This window comes from Oryzias melastigma, linkage group LG13 (genome assembly GCF_002922805.2).
Source record: "Oryzias melastigma strain HK-1 linkage group LG13, ASM292280v2, whole genome shotgun sequence".
NCBI classification, from domain to species: domain Eukaryota; kingdom Metazoa; phylum Chordata; class Actinopteri; order Beloniformes; family Adrianichthyidae; genus Oryzias; species Oryzias melastigma.
In genome coordinates, this window is record NC_050524.1 from 16,551,099 (window position 1) to 16,574,562 (window position 23,464).

A 23,464-nucleotide genomic window follows, 5' to 3' on the forward strand; every position below is an offset into this window, starting at 1 on the left:
TAAATCCTGCCCCAAACGCTGAGGTGCGCAAACACTGTGGGCCCGTCTGCAGTCTCGGTGAAATCAGTATTAATTAATAGCTTAAGACGTTGTGTTTGTGAAAAGACCGGAGAGCTAATGCGAGCTGGATTCCTATAATGATAGGCTCTTGTGTCAGGTGTTTATTAAATGTTCAATAGAGGCGGTTAACATGTCAGGAAGCGAATTGGATCACTTTTAGATGCAGAAAAAAATGTAATTGATCAACTTTTTTTTTTTAGCAATGTATTCGGTTGATAAACTTTACATAAATATATTTTATAAAAAAACAACACAGTTAGAGCACTTTTTTTCCATAATTATTGACGTTTCGTCAAAAAATGCGCATTTAAAATGAGCAAAATCAATTTATTTTAGGGCAATAATTACAAATAATTCAATATATTATCACTATATGTACTTTTAACCAATTGTGATGTTGCTGTTAGTTTCAGGAGTTCCAAAGATTTTATTTTCTGCAACATTTGTTTTAAATAATTAAAAAAATTAAACTTGTCCTCAATGAACATATTTTTTAAATTTGGATTGTTTGAATGTTCACCCCTTTGTGTGGCCGTTTAGTTGGTACTAGAAATGATCAGTCCTCCAGTACGAGCCCTCCAAACCGAACAATGAATAATGCATCGCTTTTTGGCGCAGCAACAGACAGCAATGTTCGCGACTAAACGGGCCTGTCACAACAGTGACGTTATCAAAAGAGCTTCAGCTAAAGTCATGAATTATTTAAGACCGTTTTCTCGCGGTGGTATAATGACAACAACACCAATAACAACAATAATCATAATCCTAATAATTGCGTAAAAATGTACTTTCTGGATTGCTGTTGTTTAAACAAAAATAAAAAAAGTCAACTCATTTAAGAAACTTTAGTTAATTTATTATGCGAACGAAAGACATTTCGTTAATTCACGTCTCACATGTTATGGAAAAAAGTAAAACAATTTCATGAATACTCTTTTTTTAAGAAACCCCTGCCTCAGATGAGCTTTTTTCCTTCTTATAAAAAACATCAAAATTACATCGGCTAAGCACGTGGATTTATTACACAGAAACAAAGTTTAAAAAAAAGGATCAAATTTCCCACAAGGCATTCATAAAGCCACTAAATCATAAAAAATAATGCATGTTTCTTGTGTATAAACATATCTTACAGGTGCCCGTACCGGTTTGCGTAAACCTAACTCCCCTAAATGTTGTTGTTATTGGCTGTGACTCCTTCAAAAGGGGGATCCGTTTCATGGAAGAAATATGAAGTTTAACAAAGCCTGTGCGTGTCTCACAACCTCACGCCTGTTGCACAAAAAGGTCCAAGGAGAAGGTCACGCAGGTCAGACATTCACGTGCGCGTCACCGCGCGGTTTTGCCAGGGAAGGAAACGCGTAAAAAGGGGGGCAGAGGAGACGGGACCAAACATGCAAACACTGCAGAGGCTTTTTTTTTTCTTTTTCTTTTTTTTTTTACTTCCCTCCAAACTGGACAAGAAACAGAAGAAGAAGAACTCCTACTAAGTTGTCTTTTTATTTTGTCAAAGATTTCCCTCTCTGTCCTTTTGCAGAGAAAGTTTGTGTTCTTCTTGAAATATGATGAGGCCAGCCTCTGTTTATGAACGAAATAGAATCAGAGCAACAATAATATCACGTTAAAACCGAACACGAACAGAACAACTGCAGAGTGGTTCGCTTTGTTTGACAAAGTATCGACCGTGCCAGCTGCTTCCTCCTCCTCCTCCTCCTCCTTCATGCGCCTCCTCGGGGTGTCCCGCCGGCCTCCTCAGCCATGTGTCTGCAGAGGAGGCTCCTCCTGATGCATTGAAGCCACTTTATTTGGCTTGAAATAAAAAAAGAAGAAGTGTAGGCTATTTTTGTCATTGTCTCTTCTCTATTTCATAAATAGCCTATATTTAATCTTTATTCTCATCCTCCTTCATTTACAAAGCATAAATTACGTCCATGGCTAATGGAGTTTTTTCAGTTTGTCCCAGGATTATTTGTGGGGAAGGGTGTAAATTGTGAGAGTTTTTTTGTTCAGTGCCGGACGGTGTCCACGCCTCGTGTCCTGCAGGCGTCTCCGTGGCGTCACAGTCCCAATGCGGCCGTGTGCTTTTTGGCCTTCAGTCTCAGGTCGGCGATGCTGGAGTTCTTGCTGGTGTTTTTGGCCGCGGCGGCGGCGGCGACCACGGAGGCGGCGGAGGCAGACTCCGCCGCCAGCGTGGCCAGAGGGAGTCCGAACGGCGGCGCGGGGAACATCATGTAGGGCGCATGCGCAGCCAGGTGCGAGTGCAGGTGGTGCTGCGCGTGGGCCACGGCGCTGTCCAGTTGCAGCTGCGCCTGCACCTGAAAGGAGAAGGGCGGCACGTTGCAATGACTATCCTACGGGACGGGACGCACGGATGGGGAGGGAGAGAAGGGGGAAAACATGCGTTAACTTTGCAGTGGGTTGCTTGAGGGTCATTTTCACTAATGAGACGGCATCTTTCATTCACATTTAACTACAATATGATGATGATGAATTGCAAGGAGAGGCTGTTTCTCTTTTGGTGAAACCACCACTATGTGCAAGCATCAATATGCAATGATTTGGGAGGAAAATGCCAACAAAAACTAATGAAAAACACAAAATTATGGAAATTTTTTTACTGTTTTTTACCATTAAAAGTTAAGAAAACATTGCAAAGGTTTGCATTACGCAGATGATTTTTAATATACTTTTTGTGAAATGTAGGTTGGTAGCAAAGTTTATTATAAACATTAGCATGATCTCTATTAAAATATATCTTTGAATTAAAAATATTAAGAGTAACATGATATAAAAGCAAGTCACCGGCTGCTGCAAGCAACATGACTTTGCTGTTCTGTCCATACTTTTCCTGACCTCCAGTCTGCTGTTTATTATGAAACCGAGACAACACCTTGGAGCTTTGCGCCACAAAATCAATTTTATACCTTCTTGGGCTTACAATAAACTTTCCACTTATCCTTATATCCCAGAAAGAAAAAAAAACATCTGTAATGAGCTTATTTCCCCCTCAAATTAAACATTGAGTTTCTGCAGCACTTGGGCCACCTGTGCCAAGGCCAAGACAACAGTTGCGCACAAGCAAAGGTGGGAAGTAGATGGGGCTGTGGAGCTAGGTGGGCATTTAGGTGGGGCTATATGAAGACTCCTTTAAAGTAACTTGCCTGTTGGAATGGCATCCGTAAAGCCCCGACGTTGACATAGGGTGCTACACGACAAGCTTCAAACTGATTCGCTGCTCCAATCAGGACTCCTGCGCAAAGGAGGGAAAAAAACAAGATGTTCCACCTTAGTTTTGGAAGAGATATTCGTCAAAGCATGAAGCAATCTGGAGAAAATCTAATTTAAAAAAAATCTACCACATGAATTCCAATTGGAAAATTTAAGCATCATTTAGCTGGGAATTACGCACAGCGCACAAGGAGGTTGGATGCAGTAGAATAGAATAGAATAGAATAGAATAGAATAGAATAGAATAGAATAGAATAGAATAGAATAGAACAGAATAGAATAGAATAGAACAGAATAGAATAGAATGTTGGAGGTACCTTTATGCAACTGGTTCTCCTGCTTTCTACATTTGGCTCTTCTATTCTGGAACCAAACCTGCAGGGACAGAAATTAATTAGAGACCCACTGATTGGCAGCTGCTTGTGAGGCCGTGTGTAGTGACAACAACCGCAGAAAAACAATATCCCCGAGGAGCCCTGAAATATTAATGACGCTGCTTAACCCCGGATTTTAATTATTACATTTAGTCTACAACAAGGCGGAGTGGGGGTTGGAGCCGAGAGAACAGAGAGGGAAACAGCAGGGCTAAAAGGGAATGTGAGCAAGTCTGATTTGAAACTCTTATTAGGAGAAAAGAGGCGCTCTTGTTGGAGATGTGCGGCACTATTGGGCTATAATAAATATCCTTGTCAGCGCCGGTTTCATCTTTCTATAGATGAGGGTCCCCGAAGGGTTGGATAGACTGTTGGATATCGAATTGCAGCAGTGCCATTACGGGTTTGGACATCACAGCAGAGCGATCTGAGAGCATCTCGCTCCTTTTCTTTCCGTCTCATTAAATGACCGATGAAATTAATTACATTATCTGCCGCGAAAATATAAAAAAGGCGCGTCAGAGATGCGCTTAAATGTCTGACAGTTCTGTCTGATCGCCGCCACAGCACTTACTCTGCACAAAGGGGACAGGGAAAAAAATCAAACACATCTGACGGCTCTCTTCTCCTTCTGTTGGAATTGACAAGCGTCAATTTCAGAGAAGCGCCTCGGAACACAGATTAAACGATTTATTGCCATGATAATCTCCTTTGAATCTCCCTAAACTCGCGCTAAATCAGCGCACAATGCAGCGTGTCAGTCTCCGGGCTCAATTACATTTAGGGCCCATAAACACACAGCAGTGAAAGCATGATTGAAATATCATATTGATCTGGCTGTCAGCTGGCTTCGTTTATTGATCACAGTGTATGTCACTCGGAAGTCCTGTTTTATTTTTTTGCTCACGCTTCAGCAGGTAATAATTTATGACGACGATAAAAGCAAATGCAGTGCTGGTATCGATTGAAGCACAATTTCAGTTGGAAATAAATGTGTGGCCTTTTACGCACAACTTTTACGCACAACAAAATAATAATAAAAAGAAACATATAACACTCCAGTGGAGATAAAAGGGGGGACAGAGGGAGAGCTGGTTTTGATTTGGGTTGAAAATAATACATAATGTATGCAAATCCCCGAGCTGTGCTCCTTGTTCGGGGCACAATGCGCCTTAATGGTGAGATCCCAGTTCAGGCTTGTGGAGCCCTAAAAAAAGCAGGTTTTAACTTTTTTTTTTTTTTAGTTTGGGTGGGGGGCTGGGGGGTGTAGAGTTAGTCTTTCTCCCCAGCAAATAGTCTGTCCACCTCTGAGCTTTGGCCATGAAGGCGCACAAGGAATACATCCAAATGTGTTTGTATAGTTGTCTATATGTTTTCTTGCGCCTCAATTCGTTTTATGAAGGAGATGTCTGAGACCCCCCACCCCCTCCCTCCCTACTCTTCCTCCCAGCGTCCTCGTGTCCCACAGCTCCGACTCGATTTCTGCACAGATGGTCCATCCCCTTGAAAACTACAGCAGCAGCGCTGGCAAACATGGCCTCGTTATCACGCACCCCGGAAATATAGACTATAATAATTACAACCCCCTTTTTTCTATTTAAATGAGCAATAAAAATAGGCAAAAAATGTTATAACGCAATAAAAAATAAGGATAAATCAATAGTTTGCCAACTGCAAAAAAATATAGAGGATTAATTTTATTTATGCAAAAAATATATAATAATTCAGACATATATCCTTTTGTGCTGGAAAGTGTGTGTGTGTTTTTCAAAATAAAACACAAATTTTCATTGTATTTTCATCAAGAAATGTTAAATATTCTAGCAGAAGAAATGCGTAAAATTGTGCAATATTTTTCTTAGATTTGTTGTTACTTTTGTCAGCACATCCCTTCCAGTAAAAATCAAAATAATTAATATTGTAACAATAATTGCAGAAAATGTCTTGCTCCTAAAATTAACAATTATATGTGGAAATTAACGTGCATTTTTTTTATATTATATCGTTTACGCCTTTTCTGTTGTTGTCGGTGCATTGTTTTGCGCATCTGAAGGAGCCACGTTCTTACCTGCACTCGGGCCTCCGACAGTCCCAGTCGCTGGCTTAGCTCCTCCCGCATAAAGGCATCCGGGTAGTGGGTTTCATCGAAGAGCCGCTCCAGCTCATTGAGCTGCTCTAATGTGAAGTTAGTCCGACTTCTTCTCTGTTTGATCTTTGTTTGCGTCTCATCCTCTAAGGGCTTGGAGTCCTCTTTCCTGTCTTTCACGTCCGTGGTGCCTGTGGCAGACAGAGAAGGGTGTCAGTACCATGGACCGTGACCCTCCAACGTACTCCTGACTCCCTCCCAGCCTGACCTTGATGATCACTAACTTGGAATATTTTTTTCCTAAACTTTTGATGAATTGTATAATTGAAAAAGTTACAAATGTTTACATACTATATAAGATTTAACAGTCGGAAATAAAGATGAAAAAAGAGGAAAAAGACGTGCCCTCAGATATCACAGAACCATCACTCCTCGGATGTTTTGTAAAGCTACATAAAGCTCTTTAATTATTAACTGCTTATAAATATGTAAGGCCGTGCCCACTGCTGAATGAATGCCTAATACGCGCGCGCGTCTTGGGCTCGCGCTTAACCACGCTGCCCCGTGACGAACAGATGTCACTTTCAAGTCCGCCAACTCGGAGGCATCTCTTCCAGTGTTGTCACATTTTGTTCACATTTCTAATGCGCTATGAACTCACTCCACAGAGCAGGAGCGGCCTGGAAATGTCAAGGAAGCCGCTGAGTTATTTTGTCTTTGATTTTAGCAGTTTCCACTCAAATAAAACAATATTTTTAAAATGTATTTAGCTGGTTTTACAGATACATGATACATGCATTTTTTTATAAAAAATATTAAAATTATGTCATATTTTCTGTGGAGGGATTTTTTGGTGGTATTTCCATAAAAAATTAATATTTATAACACTATTTACAATTACACAAAATGATGTTTGTCTTTCAAATAAAACAATTTCAAGAGTTGGAACTGTCTTAATTAAAAAAGTAAAGGTAGACAATAAAAACAGGTGAGAATTATAGGCAAATCGTAAACTACAAAGTAGACTAGATGTAAAGTGGCCAAAGCGCAACGTTTTTGACTTGTTAAAAAGTATCCTGCACATTTTAATCCTTACTATTGTTTTTCTGGTGTTTTGAGGCTGTAAAAAACTCTGATTGTTAAAAACAAACAGTTCTTAAAATGCACAAATCTTTGTAATATTTAAAGTTTAACTTATTGAGCTTTAGGAGTAGTTTTGGCTGTGCGTAAAAGGAAAAAAACACGAATAATAGAAAATGAACATCACTTTTTAAACTGAGACGGAAGTGTGCTGACATTTCTTTAAATCGAAAAGTCAAACATTAAAAAAAGGAAAGTTTTGGAGATTTTCTTTGAATTGGAGCGCATTGGCACTGATCTTAGCCTGTCGGGACCTCCACTCTTTCGTGCAGCTCGAACACATTACGCACTCCTACCGTCAATGATTTTGGGGCTCCCGCTGTCCCTGATCCTGTCCGGGCCGAGCATGTCCGTTTCCCTGCCCGGCGACAGCGCAACGTTCCGCGTAACGGCGGCCGCTTCCTCTCGGCTTCCCGGTTCCGCGGATAAAGACTCCCTGCTTCCTGCGCGCATTGCTCCGGTTTCCAACACCTCCCTGTACGTTATCACTTCCTTCTTCTCCTTCACTTTCTGATCGAAAGACTTGGACACGAAAGCAGTGAGCTCTTCCATCACTGTTTCCTCTCCTCTTAGAGGAAAAAAAGGGGGAAAAAATCACACATTCACTCACACACACTCACACACACACATACACTCACACATACATGCACTCTCCCTTTGCTCCTCGACAGCTTAAGACATCAATGATGTGGCTCGTTTTAAAGTCAGCCCCCTTGAAAATGATACAAGGTGATGCAGCCAACTGTGAATGAAAAAAAATATACGAAGATATATCTTCTCAGCCAATTCCTCCTCCTTTGGTAGCGGAGTTGGGAACCTGCTGGTGATCCTCTATTGAAGTCACAGTATTTATACTTTGCGGCGCCTTGCCCCCTTGATCCGTGCAAATTACCTCCCCTCAGGATGCCGGGATGAGCCCCCCCTCCCCTCCTCTCCTTTACTGATACGAGAGGGAGAGAGAGAAGTAAAAACATTAAGCAGCACAGTCGCTATTGGCCATTAATCCAGGATTGACAAGACGGACTAATTAATTTAATTAAGCGCCCATTCGCTGCTATTGTCCTGAGTTAGTTTTTTAAACACCCAGGAGATGGTCATGGATCTGTCTCTTTTTCCGCTTCTCTCTCTCCCTCCTTCTCTTTCTCGCTCTCTCTGCAGGGGTGTGGCTTAAAAAAATCGCAAAATGACAGGAGAAGGGGGAAGCACATGGACGAGGAGTCCGTCCTCAGTATCTTCTCTGTGATCTGGGCGGAGGGAAAACGGAGACGCAGCGCTGACACGGGCAGAGAGGAGGTGAAAGCGGACCAGCTGGGATGCCAAGAGGAGCGGCATCGACCTATAAGCGAGGAGCTTCAGATCAAGTTCAAGTGAACGCATCTGGCTTTTGGCTCTTAACCCAGTCACAAACAGTTGGCCTCGCGGGCCTGGCATCAGAGTTTTTTGCGCGTGCGTCGCAGGGTTTAAACGTTTTCACTTCATATTAAAAAACGCTAAAAAGTGACAAATAAATATTTTAATGAACAAAAATTATATTATTATTATTATTATTATTATTATTATTATTATTATTATTTATTATCATTTTTATTTATTGTAATCCTGGCTACTAATTAGTGAGATGTATTTTGTAGCAACATCATTAACATAACTATACTGTTTAATGTTAATCCTCTGTGGACTTTTTTTAGTCATTAAGAACTTAAATAGCATCTAAACGATTAATTATAGCACTTTTGCCATTGGGCTCTAATTAAAGTTTTTAACTGGCTGTTTTTTTCTTTCCCCCTGCTGATAGCAGTGCCTATATTTGAAAAAAATAAATAAACAATTGCTCTCTTGCAGTGAAGATTTAGACCACGGCGCGTAAAAGAGGGGCAATTAGATGAAGAGGCAGTATATAGTCAGAAACGAAACAGGATATAGCGGGATTTTGAACACGTCGGGATGAATTTAATGCAAAATTAAGCATGTTTATTGATAATCCATATAAAGCCCTATTTCCACACAGGAGCTCTAACGGTTCACCTAATTAAATATTTACGATGTTTCAGTTTGAACCTTAGGCATCAATTGCTTTTCATCCTGCTGCATTTGGAGTAGGATTAGGCTTCTTGTATATCAATTTGCAAGGAATTTCCGACAAATCCGTATAGCATAGGCTATATTATTATTATTATTATTTTTAAATTAAACATTTAATAGTTGATCCGTCAAAGAGTAACATAGTAGGCTATTTTCGTTTCCCCGCCACTTCCTTTATTGAAGGTTTAAGCAAAATAGTTATTTTGTGTTTAATTCACCTGCATGAAAACTCATTGATTGACAGGTGCTCACTGATGCTTAAAAATTCACAATTTATAGCCTACTCCAAAATTATTATTTTTTTAATTATTTTTAAAAAGACTATTATTGATTGGTGACTAATAACAATAAAGCAAGAACAATAAAAAAATATATAAATAATTTTATTCATAAAACAAATCTTCTTCCCTGTACTGTTACCAGTATTTTTAAATGTTTAATGACGTTTTAAAGTTTAAAGAAAACAACAGTATTTAAACGTGTAAAAATAGCACCTTGATATAGTTATTTTTAAGTGATATCAAGTGCTCCGATCGATTGCTCTGTGTTTTTCCTGCTCGGTCTGGAATGATCGATGTTTCCTCGTTCGATTAGTAGAGTCTGCTCCGCATCAGATAGCTGTTGTGGTTTAAAGGTGAGTAGCGGGACTTGAATTTCTTAAGATATCTATTGTTTTGTCTTGTATATTTCTATGTAATTTTTGTTGATAAAAAAAGAAACACATTTTGGCCATATAAAAGCGTAAACCCGTTGGCTGAAACGCGCTCCGTGTGATGTTGTAGCCTGTTAAAAGTAGCTATGTTAGCTTGCTAGCTTCAATTGAAATGAAATGTTTACCTTTTTGGATTTTACATACACAAGGGTTATAAATGCTCCTGTGGATGTATTTACCTCAGGTGCTTTTTAATAGCCAGAATTATCTTTGTTTACGCTAGGAACTATGAATCTTTAAGCAGTCTGTGACCATCTTTTTAACACATGCTCAGGAGGCTGGTGAAAAGCAGCAGCTGTACTTATTCATGTTTTGCCCACTGACAGACAGTCCAGCAGCATGGGTCGACGCTCGTCTGACAGCGAGGATGATAGCAGGAGCAGCAGGAGGAAGAAAAAGCAGCAGCGCCGCCGCTCCTCCTCTTCCTCCTCGTCTTCGTCGTCCTCGTCCTCCGGCAGCAGGGTGAGGAGCAGCCGCAGCCGCAGGTCATCACGCCGGAGCAGCTCTCGCTCTCGAGACAGAAGGTGAGACAAAAACACCTCGCTGGAGGTTGTTCTGAATGATCCACTATCAGAAGAGTTTAGGAACGACAGACGAGTTGGTAGGGAGTTCAAATGCCACACATTATCCTCATGTTCAGGGATCATCTCAATAAAAGCAGCTGCTGAAAGCAATGAAATATAAACCGGGTTTACTCAAAATTGATGGAAAAGATACAAGAGAAAGGGTCACCCAGCTATAAATTTCTTATCTACCCTACCTTTATTTTAAATTATGCATTTCTGGTTTTATTTATTCACTTCAATTTCTGAAATGATTTTACTCCTGGAAGTTTTGATGGGCTGCTGCCTTCTGGTCAGGGTACTTAAAAATGTTTCATCTTACTGAGAGGGTTTACTGGTTAAACAGAGATTGGCACTTTTGTATATTATAATTCTTATTCTTCTACATTATTAGCTTAAAACATAGTTTCTGGTTATTTTTTATTTTCAAATAATGGCGAATCAGGGCAGATGAAAAAATGCAGTTTGAAAAAGCTTGTAATTGTTACGTACAAACTACAATCGGCTAGAGGTAGAGACAAAGAGATTAATTAACGTCTTCATTTTCCTCATCTGATATGGTATCTGGATCAGAACTGTACGTCTGGAAAGCTCAGTTGTCGCTCACTATTTTTGTTGCACCGTTAATGTTAGCTTGAGGTTGTAAGGAGCTGCAAGCTACCTTGAGGGAGTGTAAACAAAGGGATGATGGGAAATGAGTACAAGCTTACTCCCTACCAACAGTTCTGTTCACAATTTAGAGGCAAATTTTGCATGAACTCCTGGCACTCTGCAGAAACTATGTCCTAGAAAGTGACACACATTTTTTTTAAATTAATATTAAAAAGGGAATCATGAAAAAATAAAATAAAAACACTGCTTATGCTTTTTAAAATTAATCAAAAGATGATTGTAGTGGGACTTTAAAGAGGTGAGAGAGGTCTATGATGTTCATCATAGGAACACTACAACTTTGAGAGACAGAATATTAAAAACAGATTTAAAATAAAAACAGTCTTAAAGAATAATTGTTATGGTGCATAAAAATTGCATTAGGCTAAAAGTTCATCTCAATATTTTGCTATGTATCCCTGGTTGGCAATAACAGAGGTCACATGAGAGATTTGTTTGGAATTATTGTAATGCTGGAAGATCCAGCCACATTTTATCCTCTATACTCTCACTGTTGGAAGATATGTTTTCTTCAAATCTCACCATGCATGGGTTCATTCATCCTTTCCTTAAAAAGGATCAGCCATCCCCAAAGCATGATGTTTCCACCTCTATGCTTCACAGTGGGTATGGTGTTCTTGCATAGCTTTCCTCCTCCCCCTAACATGGCCAGGGGCATTCATATCATAGTTTTGGTCACTCCTGACCACAAGACCTTCTCATGATACTCCTCTGGATCATCCTGATGGTCTCTGGAAAACTTTAGACACGTGCTGGAACTAGTAGTTTGTTACTGTGGTCCAAGCTCTTTACAGGTTATTGACCAGTTCCCGTGCATAGTTCTCGGCTGTTTTCTCACTGTTGTCAAGATTATTTGTACCCAATGAGGTGGGATCTTGCATGGACCCCCAAGTTCAGGGATATTGACAGCGATCTTGTTTTTATCCCATTTTCTAAAAATTGCTCCAACAGGTGATCTCTTCTCACCCAGCTGCTCATGCTTTGTAAATTCTAGTTCTGTTCAAGTAAACAGTCTCTTCCCCTGTGTCCATAGACAGCTCTTTGGTCTTGTTCATGGTGGAAAAGTTTCAGTTTAAAAAATGGACTGCTTAAGGGTATGGACAGGTGTTTTTATTTAGATAATGATGAGTTTAAACAGGTGCAATAAATACAAGATATTAATCGAGATAGACAAGCTTCTTAAAGAAGAGAAAACAGGTCTATGAGGATATAATTCTAGTTCCAGGAGTTAAAAACTTTTCTTCTGCACCATTATACAAATAGGTTCTTTAATGTCCCACTACCATCATCTATTGATCTATCTCAAATGCGCTCCCAGTCGTCTTTTAATTATGATTATACCATTTTTAATCTAGATCAAAAATCGTTTTTTAGGACATAGTTTCTGCAGAGCGGCAGTAGTTCATTAGATATTCACCTCTGTGGGAAGGACTGTTGGCATGGAGTAAGCCTGCCTCCACTTTCCATCATCCATCTGTTTATACTCTCTCCTGCTAGCTTACAGCCCCTCACAACCCTAACCTATCATTAGCGATGCAACAAAAATGGCGAACGTTATGGGAGCTATACTGTACAGCCACACAGTTTTAAGTCAGATGCCAGCTCAGAGAAGGAACTATCTTGTAATAATGTGAGGGATGATTTTACTGGATCTGCTTCTGTCTGTTCATCATTTCATTCCTTTAAAGTCTGCCCCCCCTCTCTTCCTCCAACACTAGCTGTGTGTGGCTATTCAGAGAAGGCCAGTTGACGGTAATTATTTATGAGACTTGGTCAAGGTCCATTACTGCTGATGGGAAGTCATTGCTTACCTGCACAGAGTGGGGTCGGCTGGGCAGTGTAAACTCCGTGAGCTGCCCAGTTTGATCAATTGACCAAAACTGCCTGTGTTTGTTTAAATGAGTTCTTTCTTTTTTTTTTAAATAGGCTGATTTAAAAGACAGCGCATGTTTTATGGCACTTCCCGCTGACATGCACATAAATGTTCTAAGTTGGTTTCACTCGTGGTAAAACAGAGGAGGGATTATGTTCTGGGTGGGTGACATCAGACCACATAATTAACATCTAGATGCTGGGAAATAAACTGCAAATTTGAAGTCAAAGTTTCTACTTAAATGAAGTTTTTCTCTTCTTTTAACAATCTTTACATTTTTCTAACATTTTTATTGAAGATTATCTACTTAAAAAAAAGAATATCATACCAGATCTTTGCTGTGCTTTTCTAAGTGGTACAAATCTGGTTTGATAGTTTAACCTTTGTGTTATTTGTGGTTCTTGTCTTTTCTTTTCCTTTGTCAGAGCTCCCAAAGGACAGTTTTTTTTTGTTTATTTGATTTTTTTTTTGGTAAAGATTTTTGTTATTTTTGGGCTTTGGTGAAACAAAAGAAGAGCGCTTAAATAATGAATATTGCACAAACTAAGCTGTCGAGGAAAAAAGGGGGTGGGTAGGTTCTTCATTTACATTCACCCTCATAAACATTCACCCCTGCTTCATGATATCAATGGGAACATGGTGTGAGTGGTGTTTGGAAAATAGACGCTACACGCTCTGCTGTAGCCACATTAAAGAGCAGCAGAACACCAAAGGGCCCCTGTGGAGGAACTGTAGGGCAGCTTGCATGGTGTGCAGCTTTGAGCCACAGACGAGAACGTTCACTTATGCAAAGTTGTCAACAGCACTGCTGATAATGTGTTATACATATTTGCGCTTAAAATTAACAACAGATTAGGAATGCAACATTCAGTTTTACAGTTTTTTTTTTGCAGAAAAAGCAAAAATTACAGTCTGTTTTTTGTGTTTGTGCATTACAGAAGAAGAAGACGTTCCAGCAGTACTTCATCGCACAGTTCAACTCGCAGGAGGAGAAGTCGCAGTGGAGAGAAAGATAAAGGGAGGAGTCACCGGTCACATAGGTCACGCAGCCGAGACAGAAGGTATTAAATCTGCACTTTTATTCAGGAATCGCACAACCATGTGCATTGTGTATCTAAATCTAAATAAAATAGATTTACTTTAAATATATTTCGCTTATTTAGTTACAAATCAGCATGTGGAGCGCACACTTCTTAAAGATTTCTTTTTTTTAAAGCTTATTGTTGCATAAACACATCATATTTTATTTATGCATTATTTCATCAGATGTAAGCACATGCAAACTTGGATCCTAAATCCAGATTACAGTGTTGCATGTGCAGCCGTGCCTCAGTTTGCCCCTAACATTGCTTTTATTGTGTGTGTTGGCATCTCGGCACACAGAGGAAGTACATTTAATGCAACATGATTCCAAATGTTTTTCCAAACTCTTCTCTCTTTTCACTCATTCCTGCAATTAAAACATCATCAGCCCCGAATACTTATTTAAAATATGTCTGTTATTTATGCAATGACTCATTTTTATTTATATTTTGCAGATAGCAAAGTTATTCATGCAGGACTAATGTGTACACACCTGCACCACACTGTGCACACACGCAAACACGTGCACGCTCTGCCACACAGAGTTCTGCATCCCTCTCAGAAATATAAAGAGAAAGTCTCTGTGTGTGGTGATCCATGTCATTAGCATAGATAATCTGCCGCTAATGAACCAGTAAACTGTGCTGCTTTAAACCCCCCCACACACACTCACGCAGTCTCCAACCCATAAAAACATGCACAGATGTACAATTGAAGAAAAGGCTGTCATAATATATGCACCAGCAAGGCCCCTTTGTTTACTTGTGTATGGCTGCGGGGGGGAGCAGAGATCATTTTAATTACAAAGCAAAAAGTGTTTTAATATCTTCATTACAGAGGTTTCAAGATGAAGGGATAATGCAATTGAAGCCTCGACACGTGTGGCGGATTGTGCCACAAGAAGATGCCGCACGTCCGTTCTCTAACCACAAGCTCTGGAATTAGCCTCAAAATGCGAGAACATCGCTGTGTTCTGACACCATTTAGCCAGAGCATTTCAGACACTCTTCTTCCTTTGTGAAGAACATTACCAATTGCAAAGCCACCGGTGATTAAAACTTCAGTGGAGAATGACATAGCTGGTGTGTGATGGGATTAAAGGTGGCGGAGATTTGGAATATAGTCAGTGACATCAGTGTTTACAAACGCTGCCACTGTGATTAGGAGGGTGGCGTTGTGTAATCGGCTTAGTGGTAAGCGAGAAGCAGGTGTTAGTGGGAGGGTCTGGCGGAGGCGGTTCTGGAGTTAGGGATGTGCAAAAAATGATACTGTTGATGACAATGGGAATGCAGTTGACAACAACATCTGCGATCTGTGTCTAAAACTTTTGTCCTTGGCACTTTTCTCATGCCTTTGGAAGACGATCCATCAGGAATCTATTGACGTTGAATTACCAGTACTAAGTAAACAGTGTTTCTCGTTCTGGCTAAGAATTATAAATTAGATTGACCTGGTCCTTATCCTCCCTTACCTTCGGCATATGGAAGAAGAAGTTATAAAAAGGGTCATTACAGCCTTAGTCACATCAACCATACAGGTGCGGCAAGCTTTTGGATGTCTCTAAATTCCCTCAAAGCTATCTCAAGGGACGTGGTTGAAAATGGAAGGTGCGTTTGGTAAGTGTATCGTGAAGTATTCATAAAGTTAATGTAAGGCAGAATCCAAATTCTTCCCCTACCCCTTCAGCTTCTCCCTACCCCCAAATTCTTCCCCTACCCCTACAATTTAGCCCTCCAAACGGAAAGTTATGGAAAAATAGTGTTTTAGAATTCAGACTTTACTCTCACTGGATGACGTCATCAATAGTATGTAAATGCAAATTTTTGTGCTTCAGAGCACAGCCACGTGAAGAAAAGCGCTTCTCCTTCGCGGAACACCCTCATGGCGGAGGTATCGGCATCCTTCCGCCGCGAGGGTTAGCCCTTAAAAAGAAACTATGTCAGACAACCCTACGACTTTAAATGTCCCTACAATATGAGAGGTTGGGAGAAGCCGTAGGGGTAGGGGAAGAATTCACATTCGGCCTTACTTTTATGCACTTATGTTAAATGGGTGATGCTGTTATACAGTCCACATATGCCACACATAGGGTTTGTCCATGATATGCAAGAACCCGTGCACTTATCACGTCAACAGCACACACAAGCCCCTTTTCTACAAGATTCGGAATAAATGATACATCTGTAACCTTTACCCTTGTGTGATGTGCAAGTACTCCCTACGATGTTTTGCCTGCTGCATACCTGTAGAAAAAATGTGCATGAACATTTTTGCTCCACGGACTCACTGAACGGTCTACGACTTTGATGTTTCATGCAGGCCACCTGTGTACCACGGACAGGTTTGCCCATTTTCCACCAGCAGACAGCCCATCTCCACCTGTAAGGGCAGTTGTAACTAAGGCTTTAAAACTTTTTCTGGTCTGCAACCATTCCAAATGAATAAGTCTTCACACATATTTTCAGAATATGATTTTCTTAACTATTTTACCAAATAAAGATACTTTTAAAGTTCTGCAAATATATTAAGTTAGATTTGTTTACCATTTTCTTATTTTTATTTATAAAGTAATACAATAATAATGAAGCTAACTTGGTGTAGTTTAGCATAAATGTTGTATCAATTTTACAATTTAGTGTGATTTATTCAATATCTTTCAGTTATTAGGTTTGTTTGACCTCATTCCTCATGAAATTGCATATGTCCTTTAGGTGCAGTGAATGGGCCACACTCTATGTGGAGTTGTGAAATTAAAGCAGGTTGGTGTGCCATGTGCACGAATGCCAAGATTCCCATTAGTCAGTTCTTTGTGAGAGTGTGTGGATGAGGCTGCCTGAGCTGGCTGAGAGGTTCGCTGATGGATCAGAGGAGGATTGAGTGGACAGGACCTCATGATTGATACCCAGATAGGATATGAGGTTCCGCCTGCCACCTCCAGCCTGGCCACACCAGCCCCGGCACTACCTGCGGAATATGAAAAAAGGTGGCACTACTGTGGAGGATAACGATTGGAGATGGGAAATAAAGGGGAGTTGAAAAGTTAAAGGAGAATAGAAAAAGTGTAAGTAGAGTGGGATGAGCAGCGGTGATCCCACAAGGGTAAGGTGAGAAGTGAGCACCAATATGGAGAACAGGTGGACTTGGAAAGGAAATTATTTAAAAGAATGGAGAATAAGAAAGTCCATATCAGAATATTTGCAGGAGTTAAGAAGATCAGGACCATAGTAGCTTGAAATGAAGGACTATCGTTGCATTCTTTTTATATTTAATGTATAAATGAAAAATAAAGAGGTCCCAAATAAAAAAATTATACTATATCATCTGTTTATCATCTATTGTTGCTTCCTTCTCCTCTTGTTCCATTTTCCCCCCTACACTTAATCAGAGAAGGGCCAGGTCCCTCAGAGGCAGTCAATCTTACCCTGAAATGTAAAACAGACAAGAGGAGCAGATTACCTATTTGCCATTAATGTTTATTCTCTTTGATGTGAGCAGGCATATTAGGCTCCGTGTGCATGTGTGTATGTGTGTGTCTTTCGCTTACATGCGCGCACACTGTCAAGTGAGCATGTATTAGGGTGATTGAGCTTATGCATGCGTGTGCAGACTTGCGTGAATGCATGTTCAAGGGGGGAATGTCACGTCTTGGTCCATTGGGGGGGTGAGTAGAGTTGAGCATGGCAGCAGTTATCTGATGTGTACCCAGTCCAACAAAGACGACAAGGGCCTTTCATCGCAGCCGGATCACAGACTCATCTTTAGGTGAGCTCAGAGTAGCGGTGCGATGCTCCGATTTTATTGGCGGCCTCAGCAGGAGGTAAATGTGTGTGGCTCAGTCAGTCATCCTGTCAGTACTTCATTCACAACAGTTTAAGAGCGCCATTGGAGGGTAAGGGGGAAGGGTTGATGCAATAAATCCACCTCTTGTCCAGTTTAAAAGGTCATTGGACCATTTGTTGTTACACACACTTGAAACCATGCTCTTATTTCATGCCTGAATTGCATGCGTGTGCTGTGCATTAAACACAAAGACTAAAAACTTGCTCATTAATATTTCAGGGCCATGCCGAGTTATCTGGACAGAGTGCTAGCGTCAGGCTTTGCCTCAGATGAGACCAAGGTAACGTCAGAGTTGAGTTTCAGTCCTGAACTCTAAAGAGAGCAAACTCTTCAATTATCTTTTATGTTACTTATCCCTTAAGGACACAGAGAACATCTCCTAGCATGATAGGTTTATTGAATATATTAGTCAAAGTGATCACTGAGATGCATATGCCAGGATAAGCTCATAACTAATGCTTTAGATATTGGATTCTCCACTGGAATATACTATATGTTACAGTAAAGGTTGCTTTGATGTTAAAGCTTTAGAAAACTCATTTATAAATTTAAGTTTTTAAAAGTGCTGAATTTTTAAATATGTCAATTTTATATAATTCTGAACTTGTCTTTTACACTTATTATCTAAGTTTTAAGTTTTATACATGTTTGTGAACATTTGTGACACTGCTGTTGAACAGTAAAATTTGAACTCAAGATTTATGTGTTGACTTTTTGTTCCAAGCAGCAGAAGTCAAGCCCAGATTTAAAACCATGATATCATATCAAAGTCCCACTAGTTATCATGGACTTTGTATTAAAATTTGTATTCTGCATTTGACCCATCCTTTGGGAGAATTGTGATCTGCAGACACAGCCGCACTCAGGAATCATTTGGTGGTTTAACCCCCAATCCAACAACTCCTTAATGCAAATGTCCAGCAGGGAGGAACTGGTCCGATTTTTAGTCTTTGGTATGATCCAGCCTGGATTTAAACTCATGACCTTCCAGTCTCAGGGCGGACACTCTACCACAAGGCCACTGAGCTGGTGTCAGTCTATCTCTCCATTTATCAATCTCCTCCTTTGATGTATTTGATATGTCTGATACGTTTTATGTTGAATGCTCTTCGTGACACTACTCTCTGCATTCACCGGGCTTGGGACAGGTACAAGCCCGGTTTGCGCCATGTTGAGCGTGCATTTATCTATTTTTCTTTCATTTATCTTTTTTTTCTTTTTATGTCTGTCCATCTCTTAGTCAATTTGTCTGTCCATCATGTTTTTTTTCTGTTGTTTGTTTTTTAGAGTTTTTTTTTTTTTTGTAATATTAATTTATTTAGTTAATTGCTGATTTTTGCGGGCCAGTGGGGGGGCTTTAGTATAGGTGGGGTGTTGCCCCCCTCGGCCCATGGGTGGTAAAAGTAGTTAAAATAACTTAGTTACTAACTTGATGTACAGATCCCTGCTTTATTGGGGGAGGCATTCTAAAACTAACTCTCAAAAGATAAAATTAGGATTACAGCTGTCTTAAGGCTGTAAAAGCCTTCATTCAAAGATTTAGGTAGATTTGGCAAACAGCATGCATTCTGTACAGGAAACATGGCATGTCGGAGATTGATTGACAAGGTCTCCAGCCAATCAGGACGCAGTACACAAAGCTCTGTTATATAAAAAAACAAACAAAAAAATAACATGCAAAATATGAACCGCGGCACGGCGAAGAACCCATTGACTGTAAAAAATTCTTATATACAGTCAATGGAAGAACCACTTTTAAAGACAATATAATTTGTTGGACACTTTGATTCTTTGTCTATACTTTATTAGGCATCAGGGTTACTAGAACAAGCGTCCTGAGTGCAACTACTGTACATTTAGTGCTTTTGATAGAAAAGCAGCAGCAGATATGTCTATTTTGCAGTGACTTGCAGAGTTATGAAATCTTTTATTATCAGCAAGATATAGATAATACTGAAGTTCTAGATTATGAAGTCTACATCATGCACTGTAGATCACAAAATTACTGCAGGCCTTTGAGTGTGTGTGCAAGCCTGGGCACATACTTACAGGGGCTAAGAGATGACCTGTTATTTATTGCACAGCAATTTTCCACGTTTGAGATGAGGTGTCGTTCATCAGCTGGATAGCTTTTGCTGTTTTGCTTCAACATGGAGCGTGCACAAGGTCACCTCGACTGCTTGGGAAAGAGAAGAGCTGAGAAACTGAAGAGAGGAGAATAAAGGAGGGAAAGGGTGGTGGTGTGCAACTGGAGTGGCATAGTTAAAATCAACAACTTTATGGCTTATGAGTTATGTGGTCTATAGTTTTTTTGTGGTATCTAGTTCAGGAGTTTTCCTGTTAGGTGACAGGGTAGATATTTGATGTGCATATGTGTTCATTGTGTATTAAATCACACAGTTTAGTTGCAGGTGGTTTGGGGTGTTGCTAACTTTCTGAGAAAGGCCCCAAGTGTCCCCTGACAACATGACAAGGTGACATCTGCAAGATTTTTCTCTGAAGTGTAAGTCAAGAGTCATTGAAGAAAGTGCTGAAAGACTCTAAATAAACTGCAGAGCAGCAAAAACTTCAAAAAACAGAGAAATTTAGAACGTTTTTTTCATTGGGTACTGTACAGCAATAACATTAGCAATAAAATAATCAAAATAAAAGAATTTGATCAAAAAGTAATGGAGTTCTGAATTTGAAGTTTTATTTCCAAAGAGATTTCTCAAAACTACCACTGTAAATGCTTGCGATTATCAATATTTCTGTCAAAAAAGATAAAGCAAACAAAACAAATTCTGTGACAAATTTGTTTTTATCTCAAACAAATGTACAATATTTTGCACTAATTTTAGTCGTGTCACAAATTCTGTAACTGTTTTCAAAAATGGTTTTAATCACATCTTTTCATCAATCAGAAACATGTAAAGAATAAATTAACAACAGAGAAATCTAAAACAAGTCACTTAAGTCCCACTACAATCCACTTTTGAGCGATTTTAAAAGTGTTCCCAGTGGCGTTTTGATTACGATAATGTCGTTTTTTTGAAAAATAATAAAACTTGTTTTATAGCTAGTAGTTTCTGCAAATCTGCAAGAGTTCATCAGAAATTTGTCTTTGAGTTGTGGGAACAACTGTTTGCATGGAGTAATCCTGCCGGACTTCCCATCAACCCTTTGTTTACACTCTCTCCCGCTAGCGTACAACCCCAATCTAACATTAGCAGTGCAACAAAAATGGTGAGCAGTATTACAGATACCCAGCTGTACAGTTCTGAACCAGATCCCTGCTCAGACAAGGAAAACAGAGATGTATACTACATGGATCTATTTATCTGCAAGTGAATGCATCAGAATGGAGCAGAACAGGGAGCCGATTGCAGCACCTATGTCACTGCTACAGAGTTTTTCAAGCTGCATTTTTTTCATCTGCTCCTAATCCATGACAGTTTATTTAAATAAATGCTGAAAAACGAAATTTCAAGCTTAATTTTCTTTACATATGTCCTACATAATGAGAGAACTGTCACAAGAACATGTTAAAAGCACAAAAAACATGTTTTTCATTGGTTTTAGTTGGAGTGACCAGTTCTGGGCATCCATGAGACTGCTACCCCTGAAGCTCAAACTCCAGAAAAATTGAGGATTATGGAACAAAAACACAAGGATATTTGAGAACAGACCATTACCCATAGAAATAGAATATTACCAAAAGCAGGAGTTTCGTCATATTAAAAGCAGGCAAATCACATCACATAAAACTTACTTTGGACCTACTTTGAGTACAGGTTGAATCATTTTAGGACTGGATTTGTATTTTTTTAGTGTCATTATTAATAATAATAATATATATATTTATATATAAACCACTTATTGTTCTTTTTCTCATAAAAAACAGCAACAATTCTGAAGAATCTGAGAGTTTTTTTTTTTTTAACTTAACTTTACATATGTATTCTCACCGGGTCTTACCTTCTCTTCTCTTCCCTCATCCACATGAAGACATACGACCCTCCTTTCCTTCCACCCCTATTACCAGACTAGTAGAGTGTTGATTTAAACTGAAAGATGGCCTGGTTTAGTTCAACCACCTCTTCTCTATTCCATAAAAATCAACACGCTTCCAGTTGTGAGATCTAAACGTGTTTATTGTTGCTTCTCTCTTTTCCTTACTCTTTCTGTCTTATCCCTTTTCTGTGTTGTCTTTTTTATTTATCTGCTGTAAAGGCCAGTCAAGCGCCGCTCAGCTTTGTTGTCAGAAACCCTTATTTACCAAAGGGAGGAATAAGTGACTGACACAGACAACCTCTTTCATCCCTGCCTCGCTGCAAGCAGTGTTCTCCTCTACCCCATAACACCCCTTCATCCTGCAGTCTCCTCACAACGTTCAAACCCATTCCCTTGGGTAGCAACCTAGGTGTAGAGTCTGTACCAAGTAGCACACACACAAAAGCCAAAAATTCCCTTCTTAAAATCCCTACAGTTGTTTTACTAAAAGAGTCAAGAATAAAAGTTGATTTAGATTTTCTAAAATGCCTGAAAGAGTCATCATATTCTTCTTTTAAACAAAAATGCAATACTACAATTGAAATGTTCAAATGAGTTTGAAAGATGTGAATAAAATGTTATAAAAAAAACTTATTTTAGAAATATTAGAAGTGATTGTTAATTGTATTATTTTCCAAATGCAAAGTGAATGGGGAAAAAGTCTAAATCTATTCAAAATTTTAAGTTACTACCTTTTGCTTTTAAACCAGCATTCATTGTTATAGATACCTTTGCACAAAGTCAAAGATTTAGTGTCATATTTGGGTGTTTGTTTAACCACTTATACCAAATAGGTGGCAATGATCATCATTGTCACAAAAAAGTTTGAAACCAAGTCATGAACTGAAAAAGAAGCGGGTATCTAGGAGGCTTAAAACTGGGTGAGGAGCAACCAAACTCTACTGAGGTGAGGCTGTGAAGGACAGTTTCATTTCATGGCATGATTGAGAAACAGCATCGCGGCACAAGGTAGTTCTGCTGCTGCATCAGCAAGGTCCCTTCCAGAGTACCAGACAAAGATTTCAAAGTAGACTTGAGTTTCAAGATTTGCTGTTGAAACTTTTTTGAAGCAGCAAATCTTGAAGCAGACAACGTTGAGCATTGGAGATGCAATGGTTGGGCAGGAAAAAAGTACAGCAGATGAAAGACACAACAAGCTTATTGCCCTTCAAAATCATAAGATGTCTTGCAGGACCATCAACTCAGAAACTACCATACCAACAACCTGAATGCTAGGAAAAGCAACTTAAGTGTGCAGGAAAGCAAAAAAAAAGCAGCAGGTGCTCTGGACAGATGAGTCAAAGTCTAGAATACTTGACTATGCAGAAGGCAATTTGTTCATCATTGGTTTGGAGAGTGGAATGATAATGTGTGTCTGCAGGAAACAGTTAATCATGGAAGAGGTTCCTTGAACATTTGGGGCTGCATTTCTGCAAATAGAAGTGGTTATTAGGTCTGGATTAATGAAGTACAAACAGGGAGGTGTATGATTGGGCAAGAATTTATTCAATGCAATACTTGGAGACAATCCCAAACATAAAACTAAAGTCATTAAGAACTATGTTCAGTGTAAAGAAGAACAAGAAGTATTGGAAGTGATAGCATGAGCAACACAGAGTTCAAATCTCAGCGTCATGGAGTGCGTCTGTGACAACATGGCGGGACAGTAGGATGTGAGAAAGCCCTTGCAATTTCCCCATTGTGGGACTAATAAAGGTTTTC

General features: G+C 39.6%; 2 protein-coding genes across 4 annotated transcripts in view; one reads left to right on the plus strand and one right to left on the minus strand.

Moving 5' to 3' along the window:
• Positions 1–894: 894 nt before the first annotated feature.
• On the minus strand, positions 895–8,337 carry shox2 (short stature homeobox 2). Of its 2 annotated transcripts, none has more exons than XM_024277217.2 (5): positions 7,182–8,337; positions 5,728–5,936; positions 3,603–3,660; positions 3,219–3,307; positions 895–2,372 (listed from the first exon to the last, which is right to left on the minus strand). In XM_024277217.2, the coding sequence occupies exons 1-5, from the start codon at positions 7,435–7,437 to the stop codon at positions 2,115–2,117; spliced, it is 870 nt and encodes a 289-aa protein (XP_024132985.1). In that variant the 5' UTR covers positions 7,438–8,337; the 3' UTR covers positions 895–2,114. The 2 variants fall into 2 exon arrangements, with proteins under 2 accessions (XP_024132985.1, XP_024132984.1); XM_024277216.2 differs by having other exon boundaries at positions 895–2,408; positions 7,182–8,336.
• Positions 8,338–9,501: 1,164 nt separating this feature from the next.
• The window catches only part of rsrc1 (arginine/serine-rich coiled-coil 1), a 124,060-nt gene continuing 110,097 nt past the window's right edge, over positions 9,502–23,464 (plus strand). Inside the window, exons 1-3 of one of the 2 annotated variants that reach the window (XM_024277214.2) lie at positions 9,502–9,601; positions 10,006–10,203; positions 13,726–13,848. In XM_024277214.2, coding sequence (XP_024132982.1) covers positions 10,019–10,203; positions 13,726–13,848 — 308 coding nt within the window. In that variant the 5' untranslated portion in view covers positions 9,502–9,601; positions 10,006–10,018. Of the gene's footprint in view, positions 9,602–9,696; positions 9,864–10,005; positions 10,204–13,725; positions 13,849–23,464 lie in introns of those variants that run through there. The other variant, XM_024277215.2, reaches the window with a different exon arrangement.